Genomic DNA, 26,481 nt, shown 5'->3' on the forward strand with positions numbered 1-26,481 from the left:
CTTATCGTCCTTTCTCTCTTGCGTATTATATTATTATTATGCTGCTATTACAGTATAAGTTGTTAGGCTAGACTACTGAAAACAATGGCTCAAACTGTTTATTTTAAGAAAAAAGAGTACAACTCTTGTTGGCATACATCAAAATGGTTAGCACAGACCAGAACAAAGACATTTTTTATCCTTTTAATTGTTTTGTTTATCACATCCCCATTCAATTTTACCAAGTACATTATATTGCAGACTACTTCAAACTACAAATGATACTACATGTGCCACTTCTAAAGCATGTTTTTACAAGCAACTAGCACTTTAATTTTCATGGTGTATGGTCATTCCAACTTGTGTCCTAGGCTGTGTACCACGCTTTTTCGTGGTCCAGTTGAACCACCCCACAAAAACGTGAAAAGAAAGCTTTCAAAGCACGACATCTCCAAGTAAATTGCTTAAAAGACATGAGTTCATAAGCTAAGAAGCCTTTTATCATTACAAGCTGTTCTGTTGTTCTTGTTTACTTTTTGCATGCCTATTCAGTTGCTAGTTTCCTAGACTGAGTGCTTCAAGGAGGAAAAACAAATATACAGTAATGAACATTTTACAGCTTTTCATTCTACTGCAACCCTGAATAGTACTTAAAAAACAAGAAGAAAGAAACCAGAAAGAAAATAGTATTGGTGCAACTCTAACTACTAGATTGTTAAGTCATTTATATTGATACAAAATATTCTTACACAACAAATATAAAAAGGTAAACAAATAAACAAGACTACACAAAAAAGACAGTAACAGAGTAACTAATCTAACTTTTTCTCTATTTATACTATCAACAGAATGCAATTGACTGTCACCTCTATGATGATTGATATGTGGATTGATGTATGCACATGCACAGGTGTCAGCATTTGCATCTTGCAGTAAAGCACAAATTCTTCCCAGTGTTGTGTCAGACGTAGTCGAATTTGGTCTGTCTTCCATCCATGCTGTGTGCCCGGAATGACTCGTCATAGTTGGTCCTTGGTTTTCCTTCGGACTTGTAGACCGCACTTTGCGGTGGTCTGTAGGATGTACCCTTGTATCTGAAAGATAAGAATGAGGATTACAGTAGGCAACCCTGTTTGAACACAAAGAATAGAATAGGAAATGCCTGTATTACCGTACATATTTACTGTTCAGTTATGTAAATTAGGCTCTTGGAATATATGATATGATTGGAAGTAGTTTATTGTGAAGCTACCTGCCAGCATGCCTGTCCTTTATTTTTATGGTTTAGATACTAAACTTTAGATGTGAATAGCGTATCTGGTCGAAGTAGATAGATAGATAGATAGATAGATAGATAGATAGATAGGTAGATACTTTGTTGATCCCCAGGGGAAATTCAAGGTCTCAGTAGCATACTTAGTATACTAAATATACTAAAATACAAATTATACTAACTAACACTTAATCTAAATCAATTCTAAAAACAGTATCCACATAGTGGTGATTAATGAAGTATTTAAACGAAACAGAGGTATTGTAAAAAGGAACGTACGGTTCCTGTCGGTCTGGCATCATCGCCCTGCAGGCCAGGCACATCATGATCCCGCCAACCAACAGCACGGCACCTCCCACCCAGCCCACGAAGAGGGCTGACCCAAATGTGTATCTAGAACAAAGAGAGGGGAGTACGTTAATGCAGGTCACCACAGGTGGAAAATAAGCCACCATTTGGAAACATAAGCCATTAGTAGAGAGAGTGCTTCTGCTCTCACCTTGGGGTGAGAGGCCCTCCAAAATTCACCCCCGCGGCCCCCCCAAACGTATTTACTGAAGAGTAGGTGGTGAAATTGAAGTTGACCACAATCAGGTTGGCAAAGACGGAAACTCCAGCGATGGCACATATTCCTACAGGCGTGAACAGAGATGTTGAGGATTTGAAACGTTTTAATTTGATGCGAAAGAAGTGCTGTGAAATGTCTGTAAGTAAAAATAGGACTGTGAAAGCCTTACCTGCTAGAATGAACAGGGCTCCCGAAGATAATGTCATTGTGGCTTTCACATTGTCCTCCATGTTCCCCATCCGGATACACTTGAGCGCAAAAATGCCTATGAGAACACCTATTGCAGCCAGCACGATCCCAACAATCATTAATGCTCGCACTGCCTGGAACAGACCTGAGAACCAATAAACCCGAATTAGGACCAAAAAAAGTGTTTAGTGTCAATATAATGCCAGACCAGCAAAACTTGATAAATTGAGACCTGCGATGCAGCTAACTTTGAAATTTATGTAAATATGAACCAGGTATGAGACCATTAGGATTATACAAGTGTTTTTTTAGTTTTCCTACAGAAAATGATGAGCAATCATTTCTCCCATATTTCTTTCTTTGTGTTTCTTTCTCTCTCTCCTTCCCAAATGTGCTGCGTCGTTCACTGGCAGGCAGCCATGACTGCTTTTAATCACCAGATGGAAGATAACAATAACCCTTATCTGAGAAAACCTGAAGTAGTTTACTTTATCAATATCATGGAGATATCTTACCTGGTAGTCCAAGAATAGTAAAATATGGTCTGCAGGTGTCTGTGCCATATGATGCTGTAACACACTGACTCCATAATCCATAATAACTGTATGTACTTGTAACTACCAGAAAACTGCGATCTTGCATGGCCCACATATCCAAAGCTGTGGCCGCTGATATTAGAAATAGACCTAAGCCTGACAGCATGAATCCCATGAGCTGAAACATTGTGGCAGCCATTTTAAGTTTCCGTCTTGGCAAGGTCAAATCCAACCCCACTTGGTCAGAGTCCTGAAATGAAATGCTCGCTGTCCTTTATCGCAAAGTGGACGCACACCTTGTGTTTGCTCGAAATTTAAATTTGTCTCTGTCACGGTTTCGGCCGGCATTCATATTTTTGGGAAACTATTTCCGCTAATGAAATCACCAGTCAAGGGTGTGGCCTGACTGGATTTCAGTGTTATCTCCTCTAAGTCCCAAATATTTGGATAAAAATACCTGTTTCAATATTTCTTCACTATTTCATATGAAGTTATGCAAGTTATGTGGATGTTTTCTTTTTTTATGTAGCAAGTTTCATCTTTCAACGGCAAGCATCCCTAACATCTTTTTTGAACCATATGGCAAATACAATCACCACTACATGCATGCAGTTGCCCCTGCTGGCTTTTCTCATCAATTTACCTCTTCCACAGTTTTTTTTTTTTGCTTTTACTCCCACATTCTCTCTGTCTTACTTTCATTGTCTCACTCTCACTTTGTCTCTCTCGCTCTGTCTCTCTTTCTGTTTCTTGCTCTCTCTCTCTCTTCTCACAGAACAAACAAGGTAGTGGTGGGCAATGTTAGCCCCACGTTACCTGGCAGACCCAGAATGGTGAAATACGGGCGGCACTCGGTGAACCCTGAGCTCTGCCTCACACAGCTCCTCCACAGGCCTGAGTAGGTGTAGATTGCCGTGACCGGGTTGCTGTAGAGGTCCTCCGTGCTCCAAGGGTCCATTGCCGTGGCGGCAATGATCCCACCAAGCCCCAGCAAACCAAGCACAAAGCCCATAACCTGGCACATGGTGACCGCCATGGTGTTGTTGTCCTGCGTTCCCCACGTTCCTCTGTGTCTGTCTGTGGTCGAAACTCTGGTTTGAGCGAGTCTGGAGATATCAATGCTATTTTTTTATTTATTTTTTCACTGCAAAGAGCTACCTCTACAGCTTGACTGCCTGCTTGCTTGCTTGCTTGCTTGCTTATGTGTGTGTGTTTGCATTAATGTGTGTGACACATCTGACCTCTGATATGGTCCACACCTCTGCATCCCACTGTTTGCTCATGTCCATGTCATCGAGTAGCGGGGTGGGACCTAGGGCCCTAACTGACTGTTACAGTGGCTGGGGTTCCACACAAACATGTGAAACTCATAAGTGCTACTGAGGTGTTTACCGAAACTTTGATAAGGCCTCCGCTCAGTCGGAATATGAAACAGGAGGCTCCATTTGTTCCACTACCAATGTTTCTCAACAGCTTTTTTGTAAATATGGCGGAAACATGTCTCTTAGGTTGAATAATGAAACTACAAATAGCAGCATAGGGTATTTAGAAATGTAGATAACAAGTATAAGTGTATATATATAGTATATACATTTGTTCCACTGCCAATGTTTCTCAACAGCTTTTTTGTAAATATGGCGGAAACATGTCTCTTAGGTTGAATAATGAAATTACGAATAGCAGCATAGGGTATTTAGACATTTAGAGATCTCAAGTCCAAGAAAAAAGCTCATGTTATGAGTATAACATTTGTACATTTTTCTGCAGTTGCGCCTCTCTTTCTCCCTCCCTCTTAAACACGTCCCTGTTCCATATGTTACAGCCTAGTAGTAGGCTAACAACAGTAAGTAGGCCTAGCTAACTGCCAGCAATCAGCATAGAAAAGTAGCTTATTTCACATGTTAGGCTTATGTATAATATGATATAGCATTGACGGTCCTAAACTCTCCTAAAACCCATTGCGCTGTCGCGCTTGTCAAAGTTTGCTATTTTATAATAGGTCTACTTGAAATACATTCAGATGTAGGCTATGTGGCTTGAATGAATAAAATGAAAACATGGGTAAATCATCATGAATTTCAATGATTTGGCTATGACTTGACTTGCTTGACCCAAGCTATGACTTGACTTGACTTGCTTGACTGTCACAAAAAATGACTTGGACTTGCTTGAGACTTGAAGGTTAAGACTTGAGACTTGCTTGTGGCTTACTCCCACCTCTGCTAGTCGATGAGTAGACATTGGTTTGGCCCACACAGCTGAAAACATGGCATTGTCATTTAGTGTGTGCCTTATCAGACATAACACATTTTGAGGTAAGAGGAAAATATCTCATCAATGATAAGTAATCTTTTAGCGGCAGGGGAGGATAAAAAAAGCAATATTTCAAAATATGTTTCATGGATAATGATGTTTCCCTTATAAAATTGCCATGTGTATTTGTCTTGTTTTCCATAACAGGTATTTACACAAATGTAACTCAAGGAATATTACAACTTTCATTTCTACTGGATCCTGTCTGTTATCTGTTGGATAAAGTATCTGCTTCCTATTCAATCTGCACACCAGGGTGTTGTGTACAAAAATTCTGTTATCGCAGGTGCATTGTAGAAAATTATCAGAAAGAATCCAACTCAAGACTCTGGGACATAAATTCTTCCAGAATTCAGTTGTCATGGCATGGAAATGTCAACCAGTATTCAAAATGGTCATCACAAACTACCACTTAAACATTCTGTGAATTGTGAATTCTGTGAAGTTTGAGATATTGAATACATAGATTGTTTTGCTAATAAGAAATTGACTAGAACACAACTGTGACACTTAAGTGCTCCTTAAATGCTTTCTGCAGCATGTGAGATCCAGTCTGATGGAATAGTTTGACCTGTCTGTAAACGGTTAGGGACCATGCAGTAGAGGGTTACGGGTGCACGGTTTCTACTATTGCTCTTCAGTAGTGTTTTAATGTTTACCCAAAGCCTTTGATTCCTGTTCTGTTGAAAGGCTCATATTGACGAAGCGTGAATAGAACTGTATCACCACCAGCACATCAAAAACCCAAACACTGATAACATTATGCTGCATCGAAACTTATTTGCCTATGACTGACTCTGTGGGCCAGCTCTCCCAGTTCATCTGAGTGGAATATGCATGACGTATAATAGGTCAGTCCGCATGCTTTATGTCTGATCTCATCTTGAAAGCTTATGAAAATCTGACAATTAAAGCATGGGCTAACACCCAGTGACTTGCTATTCATCATTGTCACATGAACGATTTCCAAATGTCTTGAGTGGAACAGAGCTTTATGTAGTTGCTGCAGATATTGTTAGAAGAGATTATGTCTTCAATTGAAAGAAGTAATTAAGTCTTAAAGCAAAAGACAAGTGTTACGGCTGCATGTGTTCCCAGTGCTGTTTGTCCCTGTTCTCTCCCCTCTCTACCTCTGCTCAGGTGTGCCGCAGATAATATGACCGGTTATGTCGTTCAGATATACGGCCCCACCGTTTAACATCGGCAGAACCTCCGGTCTTACATGTATGTCTGAAAGCGCTTAGTAACTTGTAGATGTGGTTGAAGGCCACATTGTGTCCATTTTGTTGTGGTAGTGGCAGATCACTTTGGTTGGGTCTTTGTGTGTTGCTGTGGCAGCAATTGTAGTTGGTCTACTTGTGTTGACCCTTTTGGCTGTGACTGTTGCACTCCACTTTTGTGTTGGTCACCTTTGTTGCTGTATGTGTTACAGGAATGCAGTAATGTTTGTTTTGTTTGATTTTGTCCTGTTCACCTCATGGTAGGTAGCCATTTTGTCTAGTGGGAGTGGCAACCACTTGTATGGCTACTTATTTGGCTGCTCAATTTAAATCCAGTGGCAGCACCGTAATTGGCCCATCTTTTGTAAGATCTTGTTTGAACCACCTTGGCCCTAGTTAACACCTTTTTTGTCAGCAGCAGTCCCAGATTGTATAAGTTTTATTGCAAAAAGTTTACTGGAGGCTTGTCTCCTTCATATGGCCATTACAGTATGCCTTAGTAATGCTGAATGCCAGACAAGTGTTTAATTGGCATTAGTCCACTACAAGCTGGGTGGTACGCTTTCTTTGATGGACTGGGATTTTGGTCTGAGCATTGACCTTAGTTATAAGCATATAGCCTTCAGTACATTTGTTTTTGCAATTTGTGAAGTTCCAAGGTGGGACTAATGTATGTTTGTCTATGTCTTTCATACTGGTGGTGGTTACATGTTTTCTGCACTTTTGTAGCTCAGGCTTAGTTAGTGCAGGTTTAAGAAGTGGTCCGGAAGACTCACTACTTTTTCTTTACTCGGGAGTCAGGGAAGCTGTGCTAAACCTGAGTAAGGAAGCGTGAGTCCTTTGTTTTTGTTTTTCTGATCTGTCATAACTGCCATACTCTGTTAATTGACCAATCTGTTCACCTACAGTATGTGAACATACAGCCTTAATAGTACCCATTTTGCAATTGAAATTGTGGAAAAAAATGTATTACAATGAATAAATATTAAGATTGTACATTTGTCAGTGATTTTTGTATTAATCTGAATAGCTATTAGATGAATGTTTGTAATTGTGTATAACAAATTATTTATTCATTGTTTTAAGGGTGGGGGTGTTACGGCTGCATGTGTTCCCAGTGCTGTTTGTCCCTGTTCTCTCCCCTCTCTACCTCTGCTCAGGTGTGCCACAGATAATTGCCTTCATTGGGAGCACCTGGCCCTGATTGATTGGGAGTTAAAGGCTCCAGGATCCAGTTCCTGAGGAGTGGCTTTTGGTGTGGGGGACTGCTGGCTGTCTTGCTGCCTCGCTGCCTCTCAGCCTAGGATTTTGTCTTGTCTTTTGATTTGGACTTTGTGTCATGTCTATGTAGTGTTTTGTTATGGTTTATTTTCATTTAATAAATCCCACTGGTTGGGTACATTTTAAAAGGTGTTCCTGTTATTTAGTAGGATTTGGGGTCAGTGGTGGGTCTTTGTTCACCCCTAAAGGGCCACGTAAAGGTGGGGTGTAACACAAGGTAGAGAATGTTCAAACTGGGGAGGAGAAAGCATCAACATGTCATGCCAGTTAAAGTGTCCAATTTGTTTGCATTAGTTATTGTGGAAAGATACAAAATAATTTTAAAGTAATGTCCTTTGTAACTTTGCCTAATAGAAGCATAAAACCTGAGTTTCTTTTTTCAATAGGAAAGTGGTCTGGGATTAGGTCAGGACAGGAGACAAAGGCTTTATGCCATGTTGATTTGGGCATTATGTGACATTACCCTCTAAGGAAGGTTGATGGTGGTGATATGTATGGCATTGCAGTTGTTTTTTTGTTTTAAATTAAAAAGTGGCATCCATATATTAAACAGTGCCAGAGATGTCTGCCCTGCTGCACTTATTCACTTTCTCTTGATCATCAAAATGACTTGCCAGCTTATGATGTATCATGATGACGTCACTTCTCACAGTATTAATGAACGTATTTTGAATATATGTCCTTACAACTAAATATGTCTTAGGTTTTTTATTAACTGACATTTTACAATGGTTTAACCTTATGACTAAATGCAAGAGATCCTGTGAGAGAATGTAGGTTACTGTGCTAAAATGCAAGCGAGATGCCTGTCACAAAAACAAGTGTTTACACACTTACTGTGTACACGTATTTCAGTTGTCGCTGCAGGTCGACAAAAAGAGCAAACCAGGGCCAGTGATGTAGACTTTCAGGAGTTAGGTCAGAGTGTGCCTAATCAGCAGATGATTCAAGACTTGCTTCTACAAACAAATTAAGATGTTTGCTGTATATTAAAAATGTTTTGGTTTTTAGCATTGGCTAAAGTCAGGATCACAGGGAAGAAGAATTTTTTCAAAATGTTAAACCATATACTGTATATCACAAGAGAACACATTCCTAAGATTCCTTTTTTAGATGAATGTCTCTAGACAGCTGTAACACACAAAGCAGACTGTACCCAGGATCCATAAAGACCTACAGTACACTGTCTGCAGCCAATCAACAACCTAGCTTAATACATTTCTCAAAACAGTACGCAGGATACAACCATCAACAACTGGCTGGCGGCAGCCACAACATGTGCTGCATATTGCACCTGGGATCCATAAAGGCCCTTCTGCATGGCACAACATGTGTTGAGTATCCAACAACTGTTAAACACAACCCAACCAAAGAATCTAAGCAGCAGGAAACATCACCAACAAAATAGCATTCGTAAGCATTTGAGGTCTGTTGCATGCTACACACAAATACACACTCATGCCTTGCCTAAAGTAATTCTTTCATTGGAATCTTGTGAACAGACACGTTTTGGCATATTGCCTTCTTCAGTCTGCTGAGGTAAAAGTTGTTTCATACTCTCACTCATATATCTCCATCATTATATCATGGCAGTTGTTTGGACACCCCACCTATGAAGTGGTCATGCAGAGGCTGCAGGCTAATTGATTGATTATCCACACCTGGCACACCTGTGGGTATAAAAACACCTGTGGATCTCCCTGCTCCAGCTTCCATTCTTCTCATTTTTGCCATACACACACACACACATACAGTACATAAACACACACACACACACACACACACACACACACACACACTCCTACTCACCCCTACTCACCAACACTCCTACTCACCAACATGCTGCCAACACACATCCATCCATTACCCCTAGACTGTAAGTGCTTTTACAATAAATTACTTTATTTAAAATCCCTTCATCTCATGTTGTGTTTTTACTAGCTGGTGTGGAGCGGTATCTTTCAAGGTAACATTTCTCATTTCTTAATTGTGTTGGCATATCAGTTATCTGTCATCACTTACTAACATGGTTTGCCAGGATATGACACAACTGAAAAAGACTGAGTGACACTTATTCCCATCTGTGTAATGAGAACACTTCTCTAGAAAATCATCTGCACATCAGAAACAACAACTTGCATTTACATATAGTGCAAAGCACCCCAAGCACTATGTACTGTAAATGCAACCTCACAATAAGTTGATTATTAACACATTTTCATATTATTTTTATTTTTATATACTTTTCAGATCTGACTATCTTAAAGACACTGACTCTGACCATTAAAGGTGTTTTCAGCAAGAGCTGAGTTTTATTTGTTTCTTTTAAGAAATCTCCTTAGCATCTGTCTGAGGGGAATGCAGGTGGTGGACTCCTTCTGAGCAACTGGGCAGTCCTGGGTGGTGGTGGGGGCCGTCCGCTTTGTACATCTGAACCTGCTCCAGACCCTTCTCCAGAATGGCTTGGAGGACAGTGTCTCCTCATGCACCATCTGGATGCTGTTTTTAAAGCTTATGGTTAACAACAGGGACTGATCATCTGTTGTAACATCCGTCTGCACAGTGAGGCCACAGACAGGGTCCTCCACATCAGTTGCCGGGGTCAGGAGACCCTGGGTGGCTTGAGTAAGGGCAGCGGTCTCAACAGCCTGCTTCAGAGACATCAGAGAGGCCTCAGAGGATGACTGCTGGGGAGATGCTCGCTGCTCCACAGCGTGGTCTGATGTCTGATCCTCAGCGAGATGGACATCATCCACCAAGATGTCGTCGTCGTCTTCATCCAGCAGGACTTCCTGGGATGTTGCCTCATTAGCGCTTTTGGCAGGGGGCTTATCCTCCACCTGTTCTGCCTCCTGTTGGGCAACCTCCTCTGGCATCAGGTTGTCCTCATTGATAAAGAGGAGAACGGGGGTCACCTCACCAGACCTGGGTTCAGGGCGGGGAGTGGGGACCTGGGAGGTGGGCTCCTGGGTCTCGGCCCAACAAAGTCGGGGGCTGGGCGATTTGCCCGCGGGAAGTGGTGATTTGTCACCAGCACTGCTGTCGTTGTCGATGTGTTCCATCATGTTTCTCCAATAAAATGTCCGTATAGCAAAGTAGCTTAACAAGAAGTGACAAACAACAAGTTGGACAGCTCTATTTATAGCCCATCGCCATTGTGACGCAATTATATCGAAGTAGGCTACGTAGAAAATGTAGAATTGTGGATGTATTGTTGCGTCTACATATTGCAGTAGGTAGGCCCAGCCAGAGCACTACCAGAGAGGGTTCAAGCGGAGCTAGTAATCAAGGATCTTTGGCACTACCTCTAACTCTGGGTAGGCCTACGTTTTCTTTGTAACAAAACATATAGATTTAATACAACGAATGTATTATTCTAATAACCTCTCCCAGCTTAGGCTGCTATACATTTCGCCGATATGTATCGATTAACGGATCACTTATGTCCGCCTTGTCCGCCGAGACTGCCAATTTGTGTAGCATCGGTGTGACTCGCATTGTTTTGATCTGGCTGCATCATCATAAGGAGCCTACGCTGTCGAGCCGTCTTTTAAAACTTGACTATCCGCGAAATGAGTAACATTGTAACCTGTAATGTGCAAATAAACATGACTATATGCTTTTGGACCAGTTAGGTTCGATGGAGATGTAAGGAATGACTATAGATTCAAGTGTAGTAGTGGTTTTATTGGTTACGCACCAAAACGTCATTACACAGGCAACACAAGGGAGGTCAATTAAACAAGCACGATACACAGGGTAGTCACATACAATACACGGGGTAAACACATGAGGTACAACATAAAGAAAGACTATACCAGTTAACACATACATGACAAGGTAAACGCAATTACTCTCACTAAAACCAACATCAACATTACACACACACACATACACTGCACAGCACTATGGGAGTTCAGTCATGAACCAGCTAGGCTCAGTTCACTACAATACATTTGATAAATAATTCTAGGTGCACCCTTATTAATTTAACTATTGCAGTAGGGCCTACATTTTATGGAAGATGTGTTACTGTCAGAACCTTAAGGATTTCAACCAACTGCAGTTGGTTCTCAATAATATAGCCTACAAGATCCTGTTGTTGTTTGATACAAGATCCTTACAATTTTCATTTCACCATTTTCTTCTTTGGAAATATAGTAGTTGCTGATGGTAAGCTCAAGGTTGTGAAATAAAACTTTCATGAAATTTTAACTCTGGGAGTTGGAAGCTTTTGTAACATGGGCTGTCAACATTGGACACCAGAATGAGGTGCTGCTTCTGAACAGAAATTAAAGGGGTCATTTCAGTTACACAGAGGGAAGATGTTATATTTCTCTGTGCAATTGGCTAGGGACTTCTCCCTTGGTAGCTGATTAACAACCAAGACAAACTAGCATAATACAATATGACACAGGATACAAAGCAATCCAAAATTGGACAACAAGAACATAATCACAAATTAGTGGGAGGAAAATGTCAAATTTACAAAGGTACAGTACAAGGCTTGGCAGTCTGGGATTCCCTGGAAGTTACTGCATGGACTGCTCATGCCATCTCAGCACAAAACGTAAGGTTTCTCATTCTCATAGGACTCAAGCACTAAACACAGACAATCACTAATAATCAACCAACCAGCTACTTGTGTGAGAGCTGTGCTCTGCTTTGCGCTAGGTATACACTGAGGTGTACCCATGCTTGCCTGAGTTCATAATTGTTGCCACTGCCAGCTCCCAAATCTCCCTCCATCAAAAACATACAAAGAAAATACAAAGTGTATGTGAGTCTGAGGTTTCTGATTCATTTGAAAGTCTGAAAAGGGTTTTTCATTTTTGTTAACCTAAAAATCCCTTTCCTATTGGTTTTAGTCCAACCACAAGGAAATTGACTTGCCACTGAAAGATATCGTGGAGATGGCAAGCTGAAACTGAAACCTATGACCAGACAGGTCGGGCAAACAAAAGTCTGGGGACATTTCCACAGTCATCATCGGTATGACTGTGTGTAATGCACTTTAATGTGAATCTATCAGTTAGCCCAGCTGCAACAATTTCATATGCCTAGCCTTGCTGATGAAACTTATATCACATAAAAATGCAATGCTTTCCTGTTTGTACCCATTCAGACAAGTCAAATATTTAATTTGATGCACCATGGGGAATATGATATAACTTCCTGCAGGACTGTTAACAGGTGTCTGTGTGTGTGTGTGTGTGTGTGTGTGTGTGTGTGTGTGTCTGTCTGTCTGTCCCCTTGTCCTTGTGTGTGCACACATCATAGTGTGTGAATATAATGTATAGGCAAATGTATATAATTCCCCTGAATCGCAGGTGGTTGTGTTTACAATCTGAGCACAGGACCTCATAGAGAAGCCATTGCTGTCCTCAGCCTAACAGGATCTGGCCGTGGGCCTATAATGGCTGGGCTACTGGCCCTTATCATTTTGTCAATAAAATAGGTTACCTTGACACTCTTATCAGGGGGCGTTCATAGCTGGAATGAATCAACGATGAATAATGCCTCTCCCTGTTTTGTACCCAGCAACATGAAATCGCGCCTAGTTCATCCGAGCGAGGGCATTAGCATTGTTTGCCACATTTTTCATCCATGGCCTCAAATGACTTTTCCCAGAAAAGCTAATGAGACTTCTTGGCCCCCTAGCAACAGAGATACCTTTTGTTGGTAATTTTTGGAGCTCTTTTGCAATCATTTTAGAAGCCTCCATCATGTGTCCTAAGGAGAAAGGGCACAAAAGAGCCTGCTGCAGACAAGATGAAAGGCAGCCTTGCGGTAATGGGGACAAATTGGGGCATTTACCATCTCCCACATATGGATACCTGCCATGCTCTTGTCCTTCAATAAACTGCAAGCAGGTGCTCCTCCTGCACTTCCGTATTTTTCCACTAGAGGGCACAGCGCACACGATGGAGCAGTTGAGAATCGCAGCAGGGAGCAAATTTGCAGAAAGCTTGATAAGAGCCATCTTTTCAAAACGTCGAGGCCCAAAGCTAAAACCGACTGTTTGTATTTCTCCACGGGCCATGGGGGCTCTCTCGAAATGTGAACAGGTCAGTGGGAGGACAATCAGAATGTCTGCACACATTTTAACTTCCCAAACAAATGCACGGCTTAGCCTAAAACACAACAAACAAATAGGCCTAGGCTACAGACTAACTACGCCTATATGATAGTGGTAGCCTTGAAGTTGGCTGTAAAAATGGATTTAAATACACGTACGTCGAATAGGCTATATATCTGAGCAGTCGCCTTGGTAATTTTGTCCATGTCATGCCATGTATCTGAATAATTAATTTCATTAGATTAACATGCGAGAAAAACACCACCTCACATGGGTAGGCTACAATTTCTAACACTGGAAATACAATAGTATTGTATTTAACATGAATCCTTTCACATTTTCCATTAGAAAGACACAAACAAAACATTTGGTAATGTGTTTGCTGCTCTGCTTGCAGATGGCTATGGCAGCCCCAACACAGGAATGGCAGAGTTGATCCATCTATGACATACTCACACTGCTCATTCAGCTTATGAAACCCCTTTGGGGATGGGGAAGAGGGGGAATCTATGACATTGAAGGTTTGACCTCTTAGGATTGTTCCTGAAAGAGTCTCAGGATGCGCAAAGATTTGGTCAGCTCGTCTCCCTGTGATAGACAGGTCTTCTTAATAGCTTTAACAGTTTGACAAGGCTCACACTGACTGCAGTGTAGGTGTCTCTGTGCTAGTGGATCTGGGTGAGCAGGTCAAATGTGAGCTGGTCTGTATTTTTGTAAACAAGCTGGACTACTTTTACAAACTGCAAACTATGATCTGCATACATCTGCTCCCTTATCAAATGCTAACTTGTTTAGCTGAAAGAGTGAAAATGACCCGAAAGTATCATTGCTGTACATCCGAGATGGTCATGCTGTGTGAGAGGTTATTGCATGTTTTGCAGATAGTGACCACACAAATTCACAATCCCTTACTCAGCCGCCTTAGTTTTAACTTCCCGTTTGAGAGTGAGTAAGAGTAGGCTCTCATTATCACACTGTGTCCAGCTGGCCTTGCCTCCCTGACAGAGTGTTATAGGACAACACCCACACAGATGATAAGTAGAGTGTGGAGGAAACATGCACTCCCTCTCTCACCCCCCCCTCTGTCTGTAGGCCCTATCTCTGTTGGGCTTCACCTCCGTGTTTTGAAGGATGGGCGCAAACTCGAACAATCCCGGAGCAATTAACCAATCAGCGTTGGGCAGGACAGCGTGACAGAGTGCGTACTTCAGCGGCCACGGAGCCGCGCATCCGTTATGCATTCAGCGTGGCCAGATCTAAATTAGAGAGCCAATTAACTCCGCTAATAGCCCTCTCCAATTTAATCTGGGAGACAATGGGGGATTGAAGACAACGCTTTATTAAAGACTCTGGCTCGCACAATATCCTCTTTCTGCCGCGATTCGGAAGGGGGCCTCCACTCGCCTCCGTTGTTTTCACTTCAATTAGCCCGCGCTCGCCATGATTAAGTGCCCATAATTATTTTTCAATTAAGGCTTTGATCTGCTGGGTGCTGTGTACAGCTCCTTGGTGCGGCTGGGAAGAATGAGGATGAGACAGCGAATTTGTTCCCTTCTGTTTGGCGATGCTGGGGGTGCGGACGAGATTAAGTTTGCAGGGGGACCCCTGGGATGGCCCAGATGCAACACACCCACCAGTACACAGTCACACACACCCCCTGCCACCACCACCACCACCACCACCATTCACCCACCCACCCACCCACACACTCAACTTGGGAGGAAGCAGAGTTTTCTTCTTTTTTTGGGGGAAACAGTTTAACTTTCTTGCGATTTTCAGAAATGTCTTTGGGCTGTGGAGCTGGAAGACTTTGATTCTCGACTGCAGTCTGATCGCATGACACACTGACCTCAGTCCGGGGCAGCATTCACATGATGTGTGAATCAGGTCAGGATGCTTGTATAGCATAATACAGGCCTTATCTTATTCATTAGCTTCAGATGAGTGGCTTTTGATCCTCGTGCTGGAGTGAGTAATGAGTGAATGTGAGTCAAAGGCAGGATCATTTGAGGGGTCAGTGTTCCACAGGAACAGCTTGGTTGGTGGTTTCCCCAGCGTCCACTCTTTCAGGATTGACCATCAGGAAGTAGCCCTAAAATCAAAGTTGATATTTTCAGATGAATCAATCTTTATTTTTGCCCTCTGTTGGTGCTGAAGATTATCCTTCTAATCTAGACTGGTGCAAGAGATTGTTGCATGGACCAGGTTGCCGCACCTCATTGCAAATGGCAAGTATTAACAGAGCTGCAACTTAAAGGTACACTATGCAAGATTTTCACCTTTGCGAAGCCAATTTGATGGTAAACAAACTTATAATAGGCGAATCGTTCACCTAGCATAGCTATAGAGTATAGATGTAGCAAGTCGCTTCCGAGAAAACCAGCCGTGCAACTTCAAGAACGGCGGCCTGACAAATCTCGCGAGAATCCTGAAACATTACCTTGTCAGTAGATATAGCTCTTTGGAGATAGTTTTTGCCTGTTGTTAATCCTTCACCTCCACAACAAAAGCAATTTTCATTGTGTACAGCACGAGAAGTTTGCTATTTACAACAGCAGAGTAAAATATAAATATATTGTGACTCAAGGGAGCACTACAGTCGCCAAAAATACCTAAACTTGCAAAGTGTACCTTTAAGTCAGTTCTGATTGAGAGTGACGAAAGCTGTCTGAAAGACCATCCTTTAAATCAGCCTTTATTACAACATTGTTAGTAGATTGTTTTAGGCTGGCACATTTGTTAAAACATTTCTTTAATATTTTCTCCAGATATGTCATGTTGACATCTTCAGTGGTTCATCCAGGTTGGCCTCTGTCGGATTAACTCTGAATGACGCAGTGTATGGATTCCAGAATGCCGGAAACCCTCAAAACACAAAGGTTTGTTTATGTCACAACAACCGTGACACACACGCACACACACGCACACCCACACACACACACACACACACACACACACACACACACACACACACAGAGGGCCATCCTCAACTGCAAGCTACCTCCCTAGGCTGACTGGGAACGTGCCAGATCCATTGGCGCTCTGAGGCTTTCACTCTGTGGCTTTAATTCCCCTGTTGACGTGATGTTACCTGGGCCTTGAGGTTGATCAAAGGCAGGGCTGGCATGTCAATGGGGATGACGGGGCCGAGGCCCAATTATCTCTCTAGCTGCAGGGATTAGGGGCAATCAGCGGGGAAAGGCAGCAGTCACCGGGTGGCCGCCAACTGACATCTACCATCGTCTGTGTGAGAGGATTGACTACTAGGCCTCAGTGTTCCCTCAAGGGCCACATCATCATACCACACACACACACACACACACACACACACACACACATGCACGCACATTGAGTCACTGGTCCACACATTCACACGCACACACACACACACACACACACACACACACACACACACACACACACACACGTACATGCATACGGACACATGCTCTCTCTTTCATACAATCTCTCTCTCTCTCTCACACACACACACACACACACACACACGCACACACATTCTCACTTGCTGACACATTAGCCCTATAGACCACACATGCACATATATTGATACACACTGTACACAGCGATGACCCACAGTTGGGACAGGTGACACAGACCTGAGGGAAGCCAGGGCTGAAGCCTTGTGGACCCGTGAAGGACGTGTATGTGGCCAGGTCCAGGGCTTTGACTGACAGCTGGGGATTATTAATAGACTCTGAGGGAGGGTGGGAGGAAGCCTTGAGGGGAGAGGAGTAGGACTGAGCGTGGACCCCTACAATGGTGGCCCTTTGAATAAAGATGGCTGGGCAAGAGCAGCCCTGGGTAAATCTCATGGCGTTAGAGCCAGACAAGTGTGCAGGGCATCTACCCAACCACTCAGGGAACAATTCTGTGTGTGTGTGTGTGTGTGTGTGTGTGTGTGTGTGTGTGTGTGTGTGTGTGTGTGTGTGTGATGGTAGCCAGAGGGTACAAAGCTGTATAGTGAGTAAACCTCCCTCCTCGACACTTTTAACCTGTTGAGGAGTGAATTCTGTAAGACAATGGCGTTCCCCAGAGAGTGAATTATTTTCCTGGCTCCTTCTAGAATTCTACGCGAATGTTCTATAGTTTCAGTGTTCTTAAAATTGTATGCTACAGATGCTAGCACCCATGGGTGTTAGCCTCCTTGCTAGTTCACCACTCGCCTCCCATGCCTAAGGGCCTCAGCTTGCCTACACAGCGCAGGTTACGTGTGTGTGGTGAACGTGAGGGTCATGCGGTGCGTGGGGTTGAGGACTTGGCTGCCTTTGTGATGATGAACTACCTGCTTAAATCCCCTTAAACAGTTTGCCATTGACACAAAGAGTAGAGAGTATCTTTACATGTAAATCTAATCACGTTGCATTTGAAGTTAATCCCTCAGGCACCTGGCGACCCAGGTGATGATTCTCATTTCTGTAGGGGCCCAGCGGGTCATACAGGACTATTAGGAGAGCTAAAGCTAGAGAAATGAAAAGAGGAGGATTTAAAAGCCTGTTGATGGGGTCTAGCTTGCCAGTTGCACAATGCCCATTCTGCTCATAACTAGTCACTCTATGTGTTGCCGATGTACGCAGTAATTTCCCCCCCCCGATTAATGATGTCAACATTTTTTTGAAAATGTTTTTTTCTCAAAGTGACGTTGCATTTGGGGGTGCCTTCTGTTCTAAGTTTCCAGAAAGTGCCATATAGGTTTCTGCTTGAAAGGGCTCGCAGTGTTGAGCAGCTAACAATTACCAGTTGTAATCCGGCCCATACAATGTGGGTGAGCTGATTCGCAGTGCGGCTCGTTCCTTTTCTCCTCTGACACCGTCTGACAGGGCAGGATTAGGGCTGAGTGATGGACAGAGAGGCACACACAGGCATTAATTCCTTTCTGTTTATGTAATTAAAGGGCTGTCGTTTGTCAAGGGCGCTGTGTGTGTGTGCGTGTGTGTGCGTGTGTGTGTGTGTGTGTGTGTGTGTGTGCGCGTGCGTCACGTGTATTTTTTCACTTGTGTGTCTATGTCTGTATTTATCCTTGTGTGCTTTTGTGTATGTGTGCTAGTTTTATACGTGTCTTGATGGGTGTATTGACACTTCTACCTCAATGTGAATTTATATATTTCATGTAATATGTACACACCATACACACCTGTGTGTGTGTGAGTGTGTGAGTGTGTGTGTGTGTGTGTTTATGTAAATGTGTATGCTTAGACTGGAATTAATTTTGCTGTGACAATTAACGGCTGTTTTTTTTTTTGACGAAGTGGTTCATGTATAAAACCTCAGCTCGTTTTTAGTCAGAGTGCAAGTTGCGGGTCCCGTTTTATCTGTACGTGGGGACTCACACCCCCTCTGGCACTGGTGTGTATACTCAACCCAACCCAATGGAGAGAAATAGAGTAGTTTGAAATGAAATGAGTGGGAGAGTCAGTAAGAGTGAAAGATTAAAGTCAGAGAGAGAGAAGATTGTGAAGGGGAAAAAAGAGTACAAGAGGCAGCGAAAGAAAGGAAGAAAGGATTTAGGGGAGGGGGGAAATTAAAAGAAAGGAAAGAGAAGGATGAGAGAACAGTGAAAAGGGAAACAATGTCCTCTTAAAAGATAAGAAAGAATGAGAAAAATAATGGAACATAGTGGCTTTCTGGAGTGAGAGGGAGGGAGCTCTGAAGCAGGGCTTTATAACACTGGAGTGTGTGTGTGTGTGTGTGTGTGTGTGTGTGTGTGAGAGTGTGTGTGAGTGAGTGAGTGTGTGTGTATAAGCATGTGTGTGTGTGTGTGTGTGTGTGTGTGTATATAAGCGTGTGTGTGTGTGTGTGTGTGTGTGTGTGTATAAGCATGTGTGTGTGTGAGCATGTATGGGTGTATGATCACTATGTGATGGAGGCGAGGGGGGTTAGACTTGTGTCTGAAACATTTTGTATGACCTCCTCTCTTGGCCATCCATCAGTAGGCCTGCCTCATTATTCTAACTAGCCGCCTCTTTTCTTCAGCCGCGCCACGCCATCAGCAGCAATCTGCATGCCAATTATCGGCCAGACCCCCTGATACCGCCACACGGAAAATGATCTGTCAAGGAAAAAAAAGAGGGGGTAGAAAAGAAACCAAAAAGGCTTGTGCACCATAGCCCCAATCTCTCCCCTCCCCTCTCTTTGTACTCCCTCTCTCTCTCTCTCTTTCTCTCTCTTTCTCTCTTATTCCCTCCCTTCCTCTCTCCCAATCTTATTCTCTTCCTCCCCTCCCTCTCTCTCTCTCTCTCTCTCTCTCTCTTTCTCTAACCATTCCTCTTTTTAGCTTTCCTGTATGGCCATTGACAGGGCTTCCTGGAAAATTAATCTATGGAAAGTGAAGTGAGCGAGAGAAGAGAGCGAGGGAGAGAAAGAAATTATAAATGTAGCTATTCTCCGCACTGGGCAGCTCGCTTCTCCAGGCTCCGGAGGGCAAGGGAAAGCGGAGTTGGTGATAATTGCCAGAGAGCGGAGAGGAGGAGGGGGGATGATAACAAAGGCGGACTCCTCTTCCCTTGAATGTTAGACTAAGGACGAGGGGCGCCAGGGCCAGAGGCGGCCATCTTTAAAAACCCCAACTTGCCCTTCCAGGTAACGCTCCCGCACGGTTTTCATATCCCCGGAGATGGGAGCGTATGAAGAATGCGATTTGGAAGGGGGGGGGATGCTTTTTGCATGAGAATTCCAGCCCTTTTGGTTCTGTCGATCTTTTATCTGTAGGAAAAGAAGAGGACAGAAAGAAGGATAGTTAGGGGAAAAATTATGATGAGATTAGATGAATGACACACCGCCGCCGCAGATGTATACACTTAAGTACAAACCGGGATTGAGGTGATGGGTTGGCTTGTTGCCTACGGAGGTGTAGTCGGAATCACTCAATTATGCAAGTGCCCCACAACGTATCCACAGATGTCTTTACTGTAGGAGTTAGAAGTCATCTAGGTCACTGAATCCAATTTCTGGCCCATTATTTTTTTGCGTCTGTCTAATATTGTATCTGAATGAAACGATGACAACAGATGGATGGTGTCTGGACTATAGATAGCTATGGGGCATACACAGTATTGGGCAGCTGAGGTGTCTTACAGAAACTTAGATTCAATGGGAGAGCTGTAGGGTAGCTTTTACAGTTTACTTTTTATTTATTCAAATAATCTAAAGACACCTTTTGAGCCTTGCTGTGCCAGAATAGAGGAAACCTTGAAGTAGGATGAAGAATGTATTCAAAGTGAGGAAGGAAAAAAGGAATACCAAGCAGAATAAACAACATCAACAAACAACAACAACAAAGGATCAAATGAAATGACTGCCACTATAAAAAGGAACACCATATTCTCAGTTCTCCTTTTTTCTACAGTTGAAGGGGAGGGGGGTGGTGGTGATGGTGTATGAACCTTTGTGCCTTACTGGGCAACCGACTGTATGCAGAGAAATGGAGGGGGGGAAAAAAGAAAGAAAGAGAGAGAGAGAGAGAAAAAAAAGAAGAAGAAGAAATAAAGAAGAAAGCCCAGCCGTGGGTACGAGAGTGGCAAGAGTGAAAGAGGCCGTCTAAATCCTGTGTGTCGGCCGATTTGCAGCATGGGGGCTGGCCGACGCGGACCGGCGCCGCGAACAGAAGGCTGGGCGTCAGCGGCGAGCAATCGCGTTTGCTCTGTCCCTCTTTGTGCTGCATGTGTGTGTGCTTCGATTAAAGAAAAAGGAGGCTCTAAGCGCGTTAGGGCCATTCTGTCCGATTGTTTCACGCCCCCGTCCGTGTCCTCCCCCGGAGAGGGATGAATATAGACACCAGCACAAAGCACCGCCGGCTCTCTCTCTCTCTCTCTCTCTCCCTCTCTCCCTCTCTCCTCTCTAGCCCCTCCGCTTCTCTCCAGCTATCTCACCAGGCCGCCACTGCCAGACCAACACCAAACCCAGCAACACCAAACTGTGTAGTGTCCTTAGCTAGAGGATCAGCAGTTCAGCTGGTATGCTGGTAGTTGCACTGCATCAATTAAGAGCAGCTGCTCCTCGAGTTGTTGGTGCAGTTTGATGTACACAGTACTGTTAGTGCTTGTCAGAGGGGTAGTGTACTGTATCCAGTACTATTACAGAGGCTGTAGTACAGGACCGGACCCAGTCACACTAGGAGCCATAGGTTCAGAGATCAACAAAAAGCTACTGGTGTAACCAATACAGTACTTCAATGACAAAATGCTAGTTGTGGAATAGGAAAGTTACTTATAAAGTAGTAATAACATAGGTAAATAACATATGTAAATAGAATAAACAATGACAATAAAATAAAGCTTAAATGAACGGCATCGTAGCTCTCTTATGACAGTGAAGGGTCTGTATTAGAGGTCTGCGTGGGACAGATTCTTCTCCCACTCCCACAACATTCTGTCCCGCTCCCGCAATAATGTGACATTTTTAGTCCCGCTCCCACCCGCATCTGTAACATGAGGTCCCGCTCCCACTAGCAAAAGCCCGCAGGATATGCAGGAGGGATATTCAGTTTTGCCTTCTGTCTCACATAAGGAGCACTTGACACACAACTGAAAAAGACTGCCAGATGTCTGATTTAAAGTTTCTGGATTCTGAATGTAGGATACTGTAACCCAGCTATGCTAGCTGGACTCTGTACTTTAGAACTGCACTAACATCTGAAGTAGCCTAGTGGTGTCTTCTTCCTCTATCATGGTTTCGATTTCGAGTTTCAACAACGAAGCAGCAGGAAAGAATTGAACCCCAAACGACGGCTTAAACCCTGTTTTTTAATGCTGCCTAACACAATATCCAGCTCAACTATAATTCTATACACTACTTTAATCATTTCTATATGTTATTTTACGCATATATTTCATTTGCGGCAGTGAATCATCGGTTTCTCCCGCACCCGCAACTCTCTCATCCAGCCTGCTTCGCATAGAGCTTTCAAAACATGCCCCATGCCGGACTCTTTTGCGTCGCGCCCCGTGGGTCCAGCGGGACTCCTGCGGGAGTACAGACCTCTAGTCTGTATCCCACAGCATGAAAGACCTCCCACTGCTACTAAGCTATATCTTCACCATTCTTTTAAATAGCCTGTTCTGAATTTGACTCTGAACTGAGGTGAACAGAACACACTTAAACACAGAGTAGCAGCCTGAGACACAGCAGCTACTGCAGTGTGTGTGGGCGCACGTGTGTGTGTGTGTGTGTGTGTGTGTGTGTGTGTGTGTGAACTCAGGCCGCGGTGAACTCTCGTCTGTCGCTCACCGTACCCCAGGGTAATAATTAAGAATCCTGTCGCCCAGTCGTCAGCAGTCAATTACACCTTGCGCTCTGCAAGGCGGACGCTGTGACTGCACGGTGCGTCGAGGGCTGCCGTCGGAGTGAGAGTGGAGACAGAACAGAAATGGAGATTGCAGAGAAGGGACAGGATTCTTTCTTTGTGGGGGTGTGGGAGGGATATGTGCCAGGCTGAGAGTGTCTCTCTGTCAAGGGGTGAACTGTGAACACAGTCTACCCCTACACCACCTCCTGTATGTGTGAGGACGTTATTGCGGATTGCACAGAGCGGAGTGGTGCAGTGGCTGTGTGTTAATTGAGACTTTGGCCGGCGTTGGTTTTTCCAATTACTTTTATGCTAGCCTACGGTTAGCGCTTTGATAATAGAGCCAGGGATGACATTTGGCTGGGTGAGAGAGTGGAAGAGAGGGGGGGGGGGGGGCGTATCACTGATGTGAGAGGATGAAATGATGATGGCCTTGTCTTTCAGTGTTTTGTATGCTAATTTGTCTTCAGGCTGGGATATGTTGTAGGGTTGGTCTTCTCACATCTTAACACATACAGTACGTTTTTAGACTTTGTGACTTTATGTGCTTACATGATGGCAAAATCAAACCATGTTGGCATATCTCTGACATACATAGTATTGGGCTCATCAACAGCTGTACCTTTTACTGTACTTAATAGCTGAGATCAATATAAACTAACAATAACTTATTTTAATTCCTTCGAGTCCAAACACACTGACGAATTAAACAAATTTAGTAACTGTAATGGACACACACCGTGCTGTCTAAGCCTTAGCCCTCCCGAGACAAGTGACCTGTGAGTGGCTGAAATCCCTGCAGCGGATAGGCTTGCCAGTGGCCCCTACTCTCCACAGCCTCCTGTGCCTTTCACTGTCGATTATCTCCGCCATAAATCTCTATTCCTGACCAACACAGCAAAATGGCAGAGCATGTCCAATTAAGCCCCTAATTAGGTGGATGACATGGGAGCCAGCAGCAGAGAGTGTCGTTTTTCTAACAACACCCTCTCTCTTTATCACTCTCACCCATTCTCTCTCTTTCTCTCTCTCTCTCTCTCTACCTCTACCCTCTTACCTATTCCCCATACATCCAAATCGCCTTACACTCGCTGCCACGGTCCAAGCCCAGCTCCATCTGTCATTGTGCTCAGTCATCCTTCACTGACTATTAGTTCACTTAGCGGTTAAGAGCCGAGGCTGGCTTTTTCACCGCAGCTTAAGTAGCCATTAATATTGAATTATGAGCTTCCACGATGCACTCGAGCATGCGGCCCTTTCGTATCTCGCCCGCTCATCCGTCCGGCTATAAATTAGTGTCTTAGGGGATGACGGATAGCGAGGTGGCCCATGCCAGCCAATTCAAACACACAGGTGGTGGGTGAGGGAACCCCACTTTGCCATTGTTTTTCAGTGGGGACGTTTTTTTTTTTTTTTAAATTGCGCTCTCTCTCTCTCTCTCTGGCCTATATGCATAAAATCAACTTACGGCAGCCAGACGTCTGACATCGACAGAGAGCGCAAAGTAGCTTTAACCCTTGACTGCTCTCTCAAAAGAATTCACTATATTGATTTTCTCCTTTTAATAGCCGTTCAAAAGGCTAGTGAACATAATGGCATCACTATTAAGTAATCAATGTAAATACTTTAATGATATATTTATGTAAAAACACAATGTATTAGGTGGTTAGAGCTACGCTATGGCTAAGTGGCAGGCAATGCCAAGCTGATTCTCACTGGGCTTAAAAAAGCAGTATTTGATGGTAGCATTGTAAAGACCATGGTAGATTGCAAATGGCATTGCTGTTGGTTAGCAAGACTTCTAAATACGACAAGTGCACCTGATCCCCCCCCTATCCTGAATTGTGCCTTTAATGTAGTGAGGTGCTGGCTGATTAAAATGGCAGGATTGAACAGGGATTAACACTTATAGCGTTGATTGTGTTTGTGCTATTTTAACCGATGAATGTCCCTTGCTACGTTATTGAGGCTCAGTCAAAGCACCAGACAAAAATGGTATGTCCTTCTGAAATGATTCAATACGGCCGCTTCTCTACTGAGAAAATTGCGAGTCTCCCTCTCAAACACTCTCTCTCTTTCTCTCGCCCTGCCTGTCTCTCTCTCTCTCCTCTTCACTCAGGTATCACATTGGCCTCGTTTTTGATTCAGACTGTGCCTATTGAGCACTACAAAGGCTATAATTACTACCTCCGTGGAGTGGCTCATTTCATCCTGCGTAATCTTTTTTCTCCATTAACGTGTTATTAGTTGGATTTGCTACAAACAGATTAAACAGGGGGCCACGAATGGCAGAAGTCATTTGTTAATTGCGCAGGCACCTTTTATTTGGTCCCCCTCACCCTCTCAAAGTTAGCCGAGCGTATAGAATTCCAGTGCTTAGTGTGTAGATTAGTGCGCCATGCTATTACACAGACTGAGGTGCAGAAGATGAGAACGAGAGAGAGAGAGAGAGAGCGAGCGAGCGTGAGAGAGGACGTTGAAAGGAGGGTGAGAGGAAGAACAGAATATACAGAAGAAAAGACTGAAAGAGTGAAAAAAATGTGTAAGTCAAAGGGGGGGAAGATATGGAGTGGGAGAATGAGAGCAGCTGGCAGAGAGAGAGAGAGCAGAAAAAGAAGGAGAGAGAGAGAGAGCATGAAATAGGGGGACAAAGAAGAAAAGGATTGAGAAACAGGACAGTGAAAAGGGGTATCACCTGGAAGAAAGAGTGTGTGAAAGAAATATAGGAAGCACAAGACGGGCATACTTAAAGTATAACAGAGGAATAAAGCAGAATTTAAGACCAAAAGCAATAACATAAAATGCTGATAGAAAGAAAAAAAAAAGGACAAAACTAAAAAATAGAAAAAGAAAGAAAGAATGCAGAGACAGCGTGCGAGAGAAAGAGAGAAAGAAAGAAAGGAGAGAGAGAGTAGTGTGGCTGGTTCTGGGCTACTGTGTGTTCTGGGCTGCTGGCTCCCTCAGGAATGTCCTGGTTCGTGTGAGTGACTGATCTTTATCGGGGGATGAATTAAAGCCCTGACTTTCTGTCCACTCAGCAATGAGAAGCCTCGCAATCCACATTTCACATTATTTCATCAACTGCCTCTAAATGCAGAACTATGTAAATGTACATGCATAGAAGTCGTTTCTCCCCCTCCCTTCATCTGATGGCCTAAAAATTGCAACAGAAAGTGCTTGACATTGATTTGATTTGGCTTTATTTATTTATTTATTTATTTCACTACTGTTCACTACTTTTCTCCCTGCCTGTCTGTCTGTCCAGACCGAGTCTCTGTGGATGGTAGTCTGCAAGAGAGAGAGAGGGAGGGAGTTAGAGAAAAAGAGAAGGAGGGCAAGAGAGGGAGGGAGAAAAGGAGAGAGTGAACGTGAAAGTGAAAAAAAAAGCAAATTAGAATCCATCAGCTAATGTGTCGACTGGTAATGAAATAAGAATCTGACACTCACTCGCATTGAAATGCAAAAGAGGTGTCCTGCCATTGCCCAGGCCATTCATCATAAAAGCCAGGGAATTTCTACTTAATATACATGAGGTACAGTGAATTATTACTGGCCAGGCCTTTCTAACAAACTTCTCAAAGTACACAGACAAAAGGGTCAAGTATATTATTTTTCGCTTGCGTCACTCGTCTGGATAATCTAAATGGCTCGCTGGATGGAGTTCTGAAATCTTAGGCTTGCTTTGAACATGGTACAGTATCTCCCTCTCTCTCTCTCTCTCTCTCTTTCTCTCTCTCTCTCT

General features: G+C 43.5%; 1 protein-coding gene across 2 annotated transcripts; it reads right to left on the bottom strand.

Annotated features, from left to right (window-relative positions):
• Positions 1-133: 133 nt before the first annotated feature.
• Positions 134-3,728, bottom strand: LOC121677817 (claudin-18-like). Of its 2 annotated transcripts, none has more exons than XM_042056842.1 (5): positions 3,362-3,728; positions 1,990-2,154; positions 1,752-1,884; positions 1,532-1,645; positions 134-1,073 (listed from the first exon to the last, which is right to left on the bottom strand). In XM_042056842.1, exons 1-5 carry the CDS (start codon positions 3,579-3,581, stop codon positions 941-943), a joined length of 765 nt encoding a protein of 254 aa, XP_041912776.1. In that variant the 5' UTR covers positions 3,582-3,728; the 3' UTR covers positions 134-940. The 2 variants fall into 2 exon arrangements, with proteins under 2 accessions (XP_041912776.1, XP_041912777.1); XM_042056843.1 differs by having other exon boundaries at positions 2,525-3,413.
• Positions 3,729-26,481: the final 22,753 nt, after the last annotated feature.

The sequence above is a fragment of the Alosa sapidissima genome, chromosome 12 (genome assembly GCF_018492685.1).
Source record: "Alosa sapidissima isolate fAloSap1 chromosome 12, fAloSap1.pri, whole genome shotgun sequence".
NCBI lineage: Eukaryota > Metazoa > Chordata > Actinopteri > Clupeiformes > Clupeidae > Alosa > Alosa sapidissima.